Source organism: Stegodyphus dumicola, chromosome 1 (assembly GCF_044657685.1).
Source record: "Stegodyphus dumicola isolate Sdum_Otavi_A_Nest chromosome 1, ASM4465768v1".
Lineage (NCBI taxonomy): Eukaryota > Metazoa > Arthropoda > Arachnida > Araneae > Eresidae > Stegodyphus > Stegodyphus dumicola.
The window spans coordinates 94811658-94825682 of record NC_140768.1 but is presented as its reverse complement, the minus strand read 5'-3'; the positions used below and the strand labels follow the sequence as shown (position 1 = coordinate 94825682).

General features: G+C 31.8%; 1 protein-coding gene across 2 annotated transcripts in view; it reads left to right on the top strand.

Annotated features, from left to right (window-relative positions):
- The window catches only part of Sf3b1 (splicing factor 3b subunit 1), a 124659-nt gene that overhangs the window by 92618 nt on the left and 18016 nt on the right, over positions 1–14025 (top strand). For both annotated transcript variants that reach the window (XM_085817857.1, XM_085817861.1), the window contains 3 exons: positions 4856–5217; positions 5998–6223; positions 8844–9076. In XM_085817857.1, coding sequence (XP_085673983.1) covers positions 4856–5217; positions 5998–6223; positions 8844–9076 — 821 coding nt within the window. The remainder of the gene's footprint in view (positions 1–4855; positions 5218–5997; positions 6224–8843; positions 9077–14025) is intronic.

Below are 14025 nucleotides of genomic sequence, written 5' to 3'. Positions count from 1 at the left end.
CTGTTAAATATATCATCTACAAAAAGGACATTGCATATATTTTATTATGTGATTGAAATGTCGCCCTTTATTGATATAGTCAAAAGTCGTTAATCCGGACTCGCCGGGACTTCAGCGATTTTTCTGGATTATAGATCATCAGTTTAAATCTGGTAAGATGGCATGCAGAAATTATAAAATTAAAAATATGAAACCGTAATTTATGAAATAAAGAACAATTATGATCTAAAGGGTATCAAAATTTACAAAAAGAAAAAGCTTGATATTTATTTGTTTACTTTATTAAACATTTCTTTCAATGTAAGTTGTTTAAGTTGCTTCATTTCATGTGATAATACTTTCTCTTTAATTCTATTAAACAGACATAATTTCTTGTATAGTTACAAAGTTCCGCTGTTCAAGTCCTATAATTGCTGTGTCGAGAATGCCGACTAATTTGTCAATCGAAATTTTTTCGTCTTCAATAACCTCGGTGTCACTTCGCTATCGGAAGCAAATTATAATGACGAGGAACTTGATTTAAATCATATCAAAGACGGAGTACATCGAGATGAAATACAACATTTAGTAAGGAATTATAAGCCAAATAAAATTAAAACTGCCCTGAAGATAAGGATAGTGCTGACAGATCAACTTCCAATTCATTGCGCGCTGCGTCATTTCCCTCCCCCCCAGCAGAGCAGCGTGAAACTGATAAACATATTTCGGAATGACTAGATAATCAAAGGATATGCCTTTATCCATTTTTTGCAGCAATTCCTTTTTCTATTTAAGGGACTTCGAAACATACTTTCGCTTTGTAGATCCTTTACATATTAGTAAATATATATCGGAAATTCTATTTGACATAATCGAAAGTTCAAGTTTACTTTTATAAAATTGCTCTAACAGTCTGCAAAAAATAATAAGCCAGATCCAATTCGAAGATTAAGGAACAACGCAATCTGTAACATTAATTGAATTAGATAATTTTAGCTTAGCTTATACCATCCGCTATACATTAAACGCGCATACGTAAACGTATTATGCAATTATGCGCATGCGCACACACATATTCGCAGCCGTAAAGGTCTTATGCGCACGCGTAAACGCCTATGCACGTGTGTCAACTCGACGCATGCGCAGAAAGTTTGTAGCTTTGAGGTCCGGATTATGTGTGTCTGAATTAATGATTTTTGACTGTAGTACAAATTCCGAGATCCTGACTCGTTAGGACTTTGGCTGTTCCGGATTGATAAAAATTATAAAATAAAAAACACAAAATCATGATTTATGAAATAGTTAAGCATTTATGAAGGGTATCATAATTTACCCCCTCAAAAAAAATATTTATTTACTTTATTAAACATTTCTTTCAGTGTAAGTTGTTAAATTGCTTCGTTTTTTGTGCTAATACTTTCTTTTTAATTCTATAGACAGATATAATTTCTTGTTCAGTTACAAAGTTCCATTCTTCAAGTAATTGCTGTATCATGAATTCCGACTAATTTGTCAATCGAAAATGTTTCGTTTTCAATAACCTCTCACACTTTCCTCTGTATTGGTAGTAGTATTCTCTGGATTTAGATTCATATTACAGATTTTGCCGTCCATTAATTGACTGATGATTGGGGCATTGCCATCGCAATGAAAATCTGTTATATCATCTTCATTTGTTACTGCATCTCCAGATTTCTGTACTAAATATATTAATTAGAAAATTTCATCTTTGGTTTGCGATATCTGAAAACTTGGGTTTGCAATATCTTGGCTATGATTTTCATCATCCTCACCATGAAATGTAGTAGCTGGCCATAAATTATGCCAGGCATTTTTAAAGTATCTGGTGACACATACTTTCATGGTCTTGCAATGCTCCACACAGCGGATTTTATGCTAAAATATTTAAAAAATTCTTGAATAGTCTTGCTATTATTCAAGGAATTTAACATGGTCAAAAATGCTACTTTATATTTACAGCACATGCACTATTCCGATATCTATAAGCTGTGAATGATAGATGTCTAGTTTGGCGCAAAGAATAATACCTCTACATTGTCTTTCAATAAAACTTTTAAGTGAAGTATGAGGCGTACAGTTGTCTACAATCAGGATAATTTTAGTGTCATTAAGTAAACCAACCGAATTCAGATGTTGTCGAGCCTTGGGTATAAAAGGATTTTCAAACCAATAATTTATTAACGCTTGTGTCATCCATGCTGTTTTATTTGCACGATATATAACGGGGGAAATCTTTACTCCTTTAAATGCTTCAGGTCGTGTATTTTTTCCGATTACGAAAACTTTATTACTTGTGCGTTCCTGCAGTATTTGCACATACTGAAATTGTTAGTCTAGTTTTGGAATCTTTCACATCAGTTAGAGCCTGTTCTTTAGAGCTTGCGAAGGTATTTCATAGTATATATTGCCAGAATAAATTTGCTCTGGATAAAAATTTTCTTTACTATTGAGTTTTGCAAATAGTTCTGTAGCTTCAGTACTACCTGGAGCATTTTAAAATTTGGTTTAACCAACCTGTTGAAAATGTGCGCTCAGTTTTTAAGTTCATTTCTTCATGAAATATCTTGGCTCGACCCATTAGCATTGGAACAGTAAATGGACGCCCTCACTGCAACACTGTCTGACCCATTCAATCGTAATTTTGTCATGATCGTCACTTTTAGCGCCATGAATAATTTTTTTTGTTATTCTTTACAAGTGGAGTGTCAGAATCCTCAAAAAGTTCCGTTTACTTGTGTCATATAGAGTTGACTTTCCATTGCCTTACCTCCTCGCATAATTTTCGCATAATAAATCATAATTTATGATATAAAGAACAATTATGATCTAAAGGGTATCAAAATTTAAAAAAAAAAAAAAAAAAAACTTAGTTTATAACTTTAATTTTCCACAGAAATTTGTTTTTGATTTTAAAAAATTTCGTTGGCATAATTGTATTCACTTCTGCAAATAGATATTAGCATCTGCATCTATTAATGGATGCAGAATGTTTTTGTACCTTACATAATTTTAAACCGTATGTAACCTTACATAATTAATAACAAAATTAAAACATAGATCAGAAATTTCATAAAATTTAATTAATAATTATTACTAGTGTCACACGAATGGAATTAATAAAATAAGAATGAGATAAAATATTTATTTGTTTACTTTATTAAACATTTCTTTCAATGTAAGTTGTTTAAGGTGCTTCCACAAAAAATTCAAAAAGTTCTTTTTTCTTGTGTTATATCCAGTGGACTTTCCAGTGCCATACTCCTCGCATAATTTCAAGACGAATATACCTTTATTGATTTTTTTTTTTGCAGCACTTCCACTTTTTGTTTAATAGACGTCAAAACATGCATTTGATCATGTTGGAGCTCCAGAATTAGAAACTATTTTGTACATAATTGAAAGTTCAATTTTGTATTCATAAAATTGTTGTAATAATAAAAGTCTGCAAAAAATAATAGCCTGGATCAAATCAGAAATTCCAGGAAGTGTAATCTGCCATATTAACTGAAATTCCTTGGAATCAATAAAGTATAATTTTAGCCTAGCTTAATAGCGCCCGCTATACATTTTTGGCTATGTGACATGAGATTGGCGCCGGAAGACAAGTTGTTCCGCTAAATTTTGTTTTGCTTCTATCACGCGCACTGAGACAATTGATTCGGAATTTTATTTAGTTATTTACTATACTTACATCTATTTTTGGCAAATGCTTAAGACTTATCTTAGTCCTGAATAAATAAATACCTACATTATGCTTCAGATTTGTCGAGGGCTGGTACTAGGTATCATACTGCCTTGATGTAGGCTTTGTGGGTCCTAAATTCTGCTACCAAGCACCCCCCTAAGTTCTAAATTTTTGCCTACCTTAAATTTTGGGTCTTAGTGCTTTACCTAAATTCTAAAATTTTGCCATCCCTTAATTTTGTTGTTTGACGCTTCTCCAAATTCCAAAAATTCTGTATTTCCTAAATTCTGCTGTCTGGTGCGGCCATACGAGCTCTGCCGCCGGTTCTGGATTTATGTGAATAACAAATCAGTTATTCATAATTCAAATAGCACTAAATGTAATCTTTTGGTCTATGAGTATCAGTCAGTAACAAATCAGTTATTGTTAATTCAGGTAGCACTAAATTTAATCTTTTGGTCTATGAGTATCATTAACAAAATCTATATTTAGCATTTGGAAAGGAATTTTTGTTAAATGTTTTTTCGTTAATATTTCTTAGCTCATTTAACTTAAATCTGTAATCATCGCCAAGCATAATGCCAACAGAAAAGTCTATCGTACTCTTTGTTATTCTATTACTAATATATAAAAATTATTTAGGCATCACTGCATGAGTCTTTACTCAAGTTGTCATGTGTTGGATACACATGCTGTGATGAAAGCAAAATATAATAAATAATGATCTGCGAAGTTGTCATCAGAGATATAAAATATTAGTAGGTGTAAAATCAATATGTTTCAGTTTGAGATGTATGCCAAGCAGGTACACAGCTACGAGTCAAATTATTGATCACACAAATCTATGCTAAAACGATTGCTTCTTCAATAATGAATTATTTTATTTACCGCTGAAGTGAAATTAAGAATCAAGACTTTCGTCATGTTTTATTATTGGGGGGGGGTCAAAAAAAGAAAAAAAAAAACAAGTACACATGTGTAAAACATACCCCCCTCCCCCCCAAAAAAAAGTCTCGGGGAAAAGTTGTTGATGTCTTTGAGGTCCAGATCATTCCAGATATTGGACATCATGATCTCGGACTTTGCATTGTATATCTTTTTTTTTTAATAAAATATTTACATATTCACTTTAATTTCATTCATTCATCATATTTTTACATTCTGTTTCAGGATATGGTCATGCTGAATGGCTTCGGCACCATTGTAAATGCTTTGGGGAAACGTGTGAAACCGTACCTGCCACAGATCTGTGGTACTATTTTATGGAGACTGAATAACAAATCTGCTAAAGTGCGTCAGCAAGCTGCTGATTTAATATCACGTATTGCTGTAGTCATGAAAACTTGTCAAGAAGAAAAACTCATGGGACATTTAGGTGTTGTATTGTATGAATATTTAGGTGAAGAGTATCCTGAAGTATTAGGATCAATATTGGGAGCTTTAAAGGCAATTGTGAATGTGATTGGCATGCATAAAATGACACCACCTATTAAGGATTTGCTACCGAGATTGACTCCTATCTTAAAAAATAGGTAAGTGAATATCATAACCTACACGACAAATTTTTATGCATAAATTGAGCTAGAAATGACTGTTGTATGGCTAAAGTTTTAGTCAGGATATTTTAAAAATGCAGTATGCCGCCCAACCATTTTAAGTGACTGTGACTGCCGTACCGAAGGGCCTGGGTTCAAATCCTGGAGCAGACTAGGATGTTTGTAAATGTATATTATCTGTGTGGCATGGAGGCACTCTAAATATGCTGCAAGTCAGAAGTTCTCTCAAGAGGTTGGTGAAAGACTTAAAACCCTCGTCTAGGGTCTTGTCCCTCAAAGTAAGGGCCGAAACTGGTCTAAAGTTGGGCTGTTGTCTATATGGTACTCAAGGCTCACGCCAACAACAGACGTATTTGACTCCTTACCATGATGAATATCGGGGCCTTGTGCTGTTCATTGTCAGGCAAGTGAGATAAGGCAAGAACGAAAATGCAGTATTGCTGAATTTTGGTCATGTAGGTTTTAATTGAAGTATTTGTAAACTTAGACAAAAGTCATATTACGACAGTGATAGTTTCTGCTTAAATATTAAGCCATCAGGTACAATATAATTATGTTCGATTTGTATTTATTGTTATTTTGATATCTTTTAATAAACAATTTGATATAATTATATCTGTGAAGCAATATCTAATTTCTTAACAATGAATATACTAAAAGATGTAACAGAAAATGCTGTGTTTTTTAATTCATGAATTTATAAATAGATTCTGTAATGTTGAAAAAGATTTCAGTATAAAAAATGTGTATTTTTAGGCATGAAAAAGTGCAAGAAAATTGCATCGATTTGGTTGGAAGAATAGCAGATCGTGGTGCTGAATATGTATCTGCAAAAGAATGGATGCGAATATGTTTTGAACTTCTAGAACTTTTGAAAGCTCACAAAAAGGCAATTAGGCGAGCTACAGTGAACACCTTTGGTTATATTGCTAAAGCCATTGGACCTCATGATGTGTTAGCTACACTTTTGAATAATTTAAGGGTATGTAGATTATTAAATACTTTTACATCTGGAATTTTTTTCATGCTATTTTTAATATATTTATAGTCTAGAATAGAATGAACTTGGATTTTAATCGTTTGTAACGCTACATATGAAACTATAAGTGGCATAATTATTTTAGCTGCTAACTAAAAAGTGGGTATTCTTGATTATAGAAATGGCTTTATGTGAAAGCTTTTCATATAAATGGATGCTTTTTATTTTCCATTCCATATTTAATCCTTTACTACTTGCACGAAATCACATAGCAAACTTCATGCAAGGTATATTTTGTACAACTTATATTTTTAAATTTTGAAGAAAGTAAATGAATGTTTTATAAGATAAATTACGATAGTTGAGCAATGTAAATTTGTAACCTATGTAGTAATAACTTACTCTTTTATAAATTTATACTCAGTGAAAAGGAAATAAAACAAGCAAAAAACAATAAAATCTCATGAAATAAATAGCTTTAATAAATAGCTGAAATAAGTACTTTAGTTGTAACTGCATTTGTAGACATTAATTCTGTATTAATGTCTACAAACACAGTTACAACTAAAGTACTTATTCTGTTAACAACTTTTGAGGAGTGTTCTTTGCAGATGAATATATTGCAGGCCCAGCACTTCATATTGTACTTCTGTTTCATTTTGTCTTTTATAATTGTCCAGCAATCCCTTACTGAAAATGACAGGCTGGCTAACTTAGCTTTTTTCTTTGAAATGTCATTTCATAAGATTCATTGCTAAATTTTTTTTTTTTGAAATGCTGTCCTGATTTGGATTCTTAGAATTGTACATAATTTGTGCATTTATCCCAGCAATATTCAGTAGCTCAAATAATATTCAAACAAGCCATCTGTTTGTTCCTCTTGAAACAGAGTAGTTTCAATACCCTCGATCAACCCCTTTTGATGTGCTTTAAAAAAAAAAGTATAACTTCAGGTTATATATTTAAGCTCGTAGTTTATTTTTATTTGCAATCGATAACCTAAAATCAGAAAAATAAGCAAAAACAATATTATGCATTTCAGTTAGAAATAGGAAAAAGGACAAATAATGAATAAAGTCATGAAAATATAGTGCTTACAGTTTCCTTGTTCTGTTCCAGACATTGGCTTTTACCTCATGGCATATTCCATTTGCAATAATTTCCTGCTCGTTGTATTCTATTCTCCAGAGACTTGTAACCAGAGACTACAAAACACTGTTGAGTTTTCGAAGATTAAATGAAAATGACAAGCTGCCTATGTCCCTCAGTGAATTCAAGGATGAAGCAGAGATAAATAAGTGTCCAACAAATCTCTAATGGTGTGCAAAATAGTGAGCAGCAGTAATTAAGGGGGTTAATTTATGAAACATTTTGTTTTCAATTCATTTAATTTTATCCAAGCATTTATGGAATCGAAAAGTAAATCTTCTCTGCCTCACTACAATCAAGAATCAGTAAAATCCTTATGTATGTAAAATCCTTATGTTATGTAAAATCCTTATATGTTCTTGAGTGACATAATAGTTATAGCGAATATTTAATATTTAGAAAATTTACCATAAAATAATATATGTGTTGGAGAGAGGGAATTATGCATCACTAGCTCAGATTTTTTGGGGGGTAGGGGATAGAATTTTGGATTAAATTTTAGAAAATAAGATTTTGATAATTTTATATTGGTAATTTGTAACTTCTGGCAAAACAGTTTTATTAGATTTTAAAAAAAATTGTGCTTCAGAAAATTGTCTAACGATTTATACTTAATTTTAAATGACTCTTAATAGTAAAATAACAGCGAAATTTTATCAATATTTGTCATTTAGAATAGCTACATAGTAGAATAACAGCAAAATTTTATCAATATTTTGTCATTTAGAATAGCTACATGTGCACTTTATGTGTCAGACACTATTCGTGTGTTTTTCTGTAATTGCTTGACTGATAAAACACAAATATTAAACATGTGATGACTTTCCCTTTGCAATTTAAGCACACACGTTACAATTTGTATAAATACTGGATGTGAAATAGAGTAAATATACAGGTATTCACTATTAAAAAAGATATCTTGTGGCTAAAGAATTTATGAAGCATTTAATCAGTGTTGTTTGCTGGATGTTTGGGGTGCTGTAATAACCAGGATGTTAGTTTATTTCTTTTTGGCTTTTGAAAGGCACTGAGACATGAGCATTTGTTGATGATTCTTTTTTCAGAAATAGCACTCATCAAGAAGGTAAAATATTTTGTGTCTTGACTCTTGGTATCATCTTGCAATTGTCATATCTAAATGCATGTTGCTAGGAAAGTTTGAAGTATTGTTTCTGTGCGCAGTGTTGCTTTCACGATCACAAGATTGAAAAATTGTAAGGCTGATGTTATCTGTAATTATGCTTAGAAAATTCTTTGAGAAATGACTTGAATGACTTTACATTGTAATAGGAAGTATAACACTACTTTACATAAAGAAAGCCCTTTACTTCAAAGTTTGAGAATATTTAACTAAATAAAAATGATTATTATATGTATTTAATTTTCTGCATAAGTTTCCATGATAAAGTGCTTTGAATTAATGAAAATATAAAAATTGAGCATCCTCATATTTGCAGTAATTATATTTTTATAGGTGCAAGAGCGTCAAAATCGTGTTTGTACAACTGTTGCCATTGCCATTGTAGCAGAAACTTGTTCACCATTCACAGTCCTTCCTGCATTAATGAATGAATATAGAGTACCAGAATTAAATGTACAGAATGGAGTTTTAAAGTCTCTTTCTTTTCTGTTTGAATATATTGGTGAAATGGGAAAAGATTATATATATGCTGTTACACCTCTATTGGAAGATGCACTCATGGACAGGTAAATTCCTTATGTTTTAGAGTATAGTAATTTTTTCTTTTTTTGTGAAGTTCAGTTTGTTTGCTTGATTGTAGTTAACAATTTCCATCTCAGAGGCATTTGAGCTTATTATATTGCAAAGTTTGAGCAATTGTTCACTGACCTCTGTTAGTGGAATAGATTACAAAGAAAAGGAACTTTATTCTTGTAAATTTTATTAATAAAGTAGGCTTTGAACATTGATTTTGTTATTCATAAAATAAACCATTTATACTACCAGAATTTAGTTAAATTTTTAGTTCCAACTGAAATTAATTATTAACCATTTTGCATTTAAAGCGTTAAAAATTGCATTGGCACTTTATTATAAGAGCAAGGAGTAGGAATGTGAAAGGGTTTGGGCATTCTTTGCCTTTAGAAAAAAGTACACATACTGAACTGTTTAACTGTAAAATTCATGTTCTTGTGATGAAAATAGTAAAAATTTAATTTCATATCCTGTTTATTTTGTAAGAGATTGATGTTCATGTTTCCAAGGCAAATTTAAAAAATGATTACGTGGAAATCTGCAAAATTAGGGTTCTCTCTCTCTCTCTTTTTTTTGGGGGGGGGAAGGGGGTGGACATGCCTTTTACAGATATGTTATTACAGTTTTGATAGTGGAAAAAAAAGTTCTTTGACCTGGCAGTTATTTATGAACATTAATAAGTTATTCAAGTAAAGTTCCAAAGGTTAAAAATCCTAACTAGAACCCCTTAATATTCTATTTCTTTTTGCTGTTATAAGTGATATATATACATTAGCAGACCATGACTAAATAATTTTGCTTAAATGATGTTTGTGAATACATTTAAGTAGCTAAATTACTATTGTAGATCATGTGATTCAAGTAGCATAATAAAATGTTCTTCTACCTGGATGGGCTGTTATTAGGAAGCATTAAAGTAAGGACATCTTATCAGGAGCTCAGCATTATATTAATGTGTAAATAATGTCATTTTAATGTGCAAGAAACGTATCTCTATTAAAGAATCACTTATTATTCTTTTCATGTTAACTGACACAGTTAATATTCTTGACTGCTATTTAATAAAGGAAAATATTTTTCATTTTCAACAGATACCCAGAGCTGTCCAATTACATGACTATCCAAGTACCCAGGTGTTCTTATGATTGGTATAAATCATTTTGTTAGTATGGGGCAAAATAGAGATTTCAGCAGTTACAATGAAGGAAAATTTGCAGTACCTGACATGTTATCTGATACATTTATTACTCTTGAATATCCAGTAAAAGGAAGTTGTCTTCTAGTTAAATTGCAAACAATGGATATTCAGGTCTCTGGGATTAGATGGGTATCCAAGCACCAGTGAGTTGGTATGATTGGCATAAATGGTGTAAAATAGATTTCAGGAGCCACACTGAGTGATCATTTATTGTTCCTTTTAAATTTCCTAATTAATGTATTACTATAATTTATTTAATGAAAGAATTAAAGCTAGTCTTCTGGTTAAGATGTGTGTAAGCAATATTCCAATTAGATAGCTACCCAGCACCCAAAAGTCTGTGTAGTTGAAACATTTATTACTGTTGAATATTCAGTAAAAGAAGTTCAGTCTCTCAGTTAAGCTGCCTACAACCGATATTTAGATATCACCAATAAATGGGTAACCACCCACGAGCCATTGGTATAAATCATTTTGTTCATACAGTGCAAAATAGAGTCTTCAGCAGCCACAATAAGTGATCGCTTATTGTTCCTTTCATGTCAACTGATACATTTGTTACTATAGCATAGTTTTTCTGTTAAGATGCCTACATTGTATATTTATATTGTTCCTATTACATGGCTATGCAGTAACACAATAGTCTGTGTGGTTGGTAAAAATCATGTTGCCTAAATAATGCAAAATAGAGACTTCAGCTAAAATAAAAAATTATTCATTTTTTTTTCTTATGCTAGCAGGTATATCTATTACTGTTGAATAATCAGTGAAAGAAATTTAGTTTACTGCTAAGATGTCTGCAACAGATTTTCAGATAGCTCCAATTAGGTAGGTATTGAAGCACTCATGAGTTGATGCGACTGGTATAATTCGTGTCATTCGTATGGTGCAAAATAGAGATTTCAGCAGCCACATTGAGGGATCATTTATAGTCCCGTTCCATATCAGCTGGTATACATATTACTATACCGTACTGAATGAATGAAGTGAAGGTAGTCATCTAGTAAAGATGCATGTAATTGTCAGTGCGGTTGATATAAATCATGTCTTCCAGATAGTGAAAAATATTTTGGAAGCTAAACTTAAGTACCATTTGTTGTTTCTATGCTCACTGATACAGTTATTACTGATGAAAATTCAATAAAAGAAATTAAGTATCCCTGTTAAATAGCGTACAGCAGATATTCAGATATATCCGATTAGATGGATATTAAAGCACCCATGGGTCTGTCTGATTGGTATCAATCATGTTGTTTATATGTTGCAAAATACAGATTTCAGCCACCACTACTAAGGATAATTTAATGTTCCTTTCATTTAAATCAATACATGTATTACTGTAGCATATTGAATGAAAGAAATAAGCTTGTCAGCAATGTATATTGAGGTTTCCAATTAGCTAGGAATCTAAATGCCCAATAATGTGTGATGTAAAATATGTCATCCAGAAAGGGAAAACTAGAAATTTCAGTACGTAACATAAAGAATCATGTTTTCTCTTTCTTGCATGTTAGCTGTATATTACTGTTGAATATTCAGTAAAAGAAATGTATTTTCATTGTGAAGATCCATACTGCAGAGATTCAGATATCTCCAGTAACATGGGTATTTAGGCACCCATGAGTCGATGTGATTGGTATAAATCATGTCGTTCGTATGGTGCAAAATAAAAATTTCAGCAGCCACAATGAATAATCATTAATTGTTCTTTTCCTGTTAGCTGATACATGTATTATGATAACATACTGAATGAATGAAGGTAGTCTTCTAGTTAAGAAGTATGTAATTTTGTCCGTGTGATTGCTTTAAATCATGTACAAGATAGTGGAAAATAGAGATTTCAGCAACTAAAATAAAGAGTCCCTGTTAAGATGTCCACAACAGATATTCAGATATCTGCAATTAGATAGGTATTGAAGCACCCATGAGTCGATGCGATTGGTATAAATTGTATCGTTCGTATGGTGCAAAATAGAGATTTCAGCAGCCACATTGAGGGATCATTTATTGTTCCTTTCATGTCAGCTGACACAAGTATTACTATACCATACTGAATGAATGAAGTGAAGGTAGTCTTCTAGTAAAGATACATGTAATTGTCAGTACACTTGGTCTAAATAATGTCTTCCAGATAGTGGAAAGTGATTTCATGAGGTAAACTAAAGTATCATTTGTTCTTTTTTTTGTATGCTAACTGATACATTTATTACTGATGAAAATTCAGCAAAAGAAATTTGGTTTCCCTGTTAAGTAGCATACAACAGATATTCATATATGTCCGATTAGATGGATATTATAGCACCCATGGGTCGGTGTGATTGGTATCAATGATGTTCTTTATATGTTGCAAAATACGGATTTCAGCTACCAATATTAAGGATAATTTAATGTTCCTTTCATTTAAGCCAATACATGTATTACTGTAGCATATTGGACGAAAGAATTAAGCTTGTCTTTCGGTTTGTTACCAATGTTAGCTGGGTATCTAAACGCCCAATAATGTGTCATATAAAACATGTCATCCAGATAGCATAAAAGATAGGGAAAACTAGAAATTTCAGCATCTAACATATAGAATCATTTTTTTTTTCTTTCTTGCATGTTAGCTAATACATATATTACTGTTGAATATTGAGTAAAAGAAATGTATTTTTGCTGTGAAGATCCATACTGCGGAGATTCAGATATCTCGAATTGCATGGGTAGCACCCATGAGTCGATGTGATTGGTATAAATAATGTCGTTCGTATGGTGCAAAATAGAGATTTCAGCAGCCACAATGAATGGTCATTAATTTTTCTTTTCATGTTAGCTGATACATGTATTACGATAACATACTGAATGAATGAAGATAGTCTTCTAGTTAAGAAGTATGTAATTTTGTCTGTGTGATTGCTTTAAATCATGTACCAGATAGTGGAAAATAGAGTTTTCAGCAACTAAAATAAAGCGTCCCTGTTAAGATGTCTACAACAGATATTCAGATATCTCCAATTAGATAGGTATTGAAGCACCCATGAGTCGATGTGATTGGTATAAATTGTATCGTTCGTATGGTGCAAAATAGAGATTTCAGCCGCCACAGTGAGGGATCATTTATTGTTCCTTTCATGTCAGCTGGCACATGTATTACTATACGATACTGAATGAATGAAGTGAAGGTAGTCTTCTAGTAAAGATACATGTAATTGTCAGTACGGTTAGTCTAAATAATGTCTTCCAGATAGTGGAAAGTGATTTCATGAGGTAAACTAAAGTATCATTTGTTCTTTTTTTGTATGCTAACTGATACATTTATTACTGATAATAATTCAGTAAAAGAAATTTGGTTTCCCTGTTAAATAGCATACAACAGATATTCAGATATGTCCGATTAGATGGATATTAAAGCACCCATGGGTCGGTTTGATTGGTATCAATGATGTTCTTTATATGTTGCAAAATACAGATTTCAGCTACCAATATTAAGGATAATTTAATGTTCCTTTCATTTAAGCCAATACATGTATTACTGTAACATATTAGACGAAAGAATTAAGCTTGTCTTTCAGTTTGTGACCAATGTTTGCTAGGTATCTAAACGCCCAATAATGTGTCATATAAAACATGTCATCCAGATAGGAAGAACTAGAAATTTCAGCATCTAACGTATAGAATCATTTTTTTTTCTTTCTTGCATGTTAGCTAATACATATATTACTGTTGTATATTCAGTAAAAGAAATGTATTTTTACTGTGAAGATC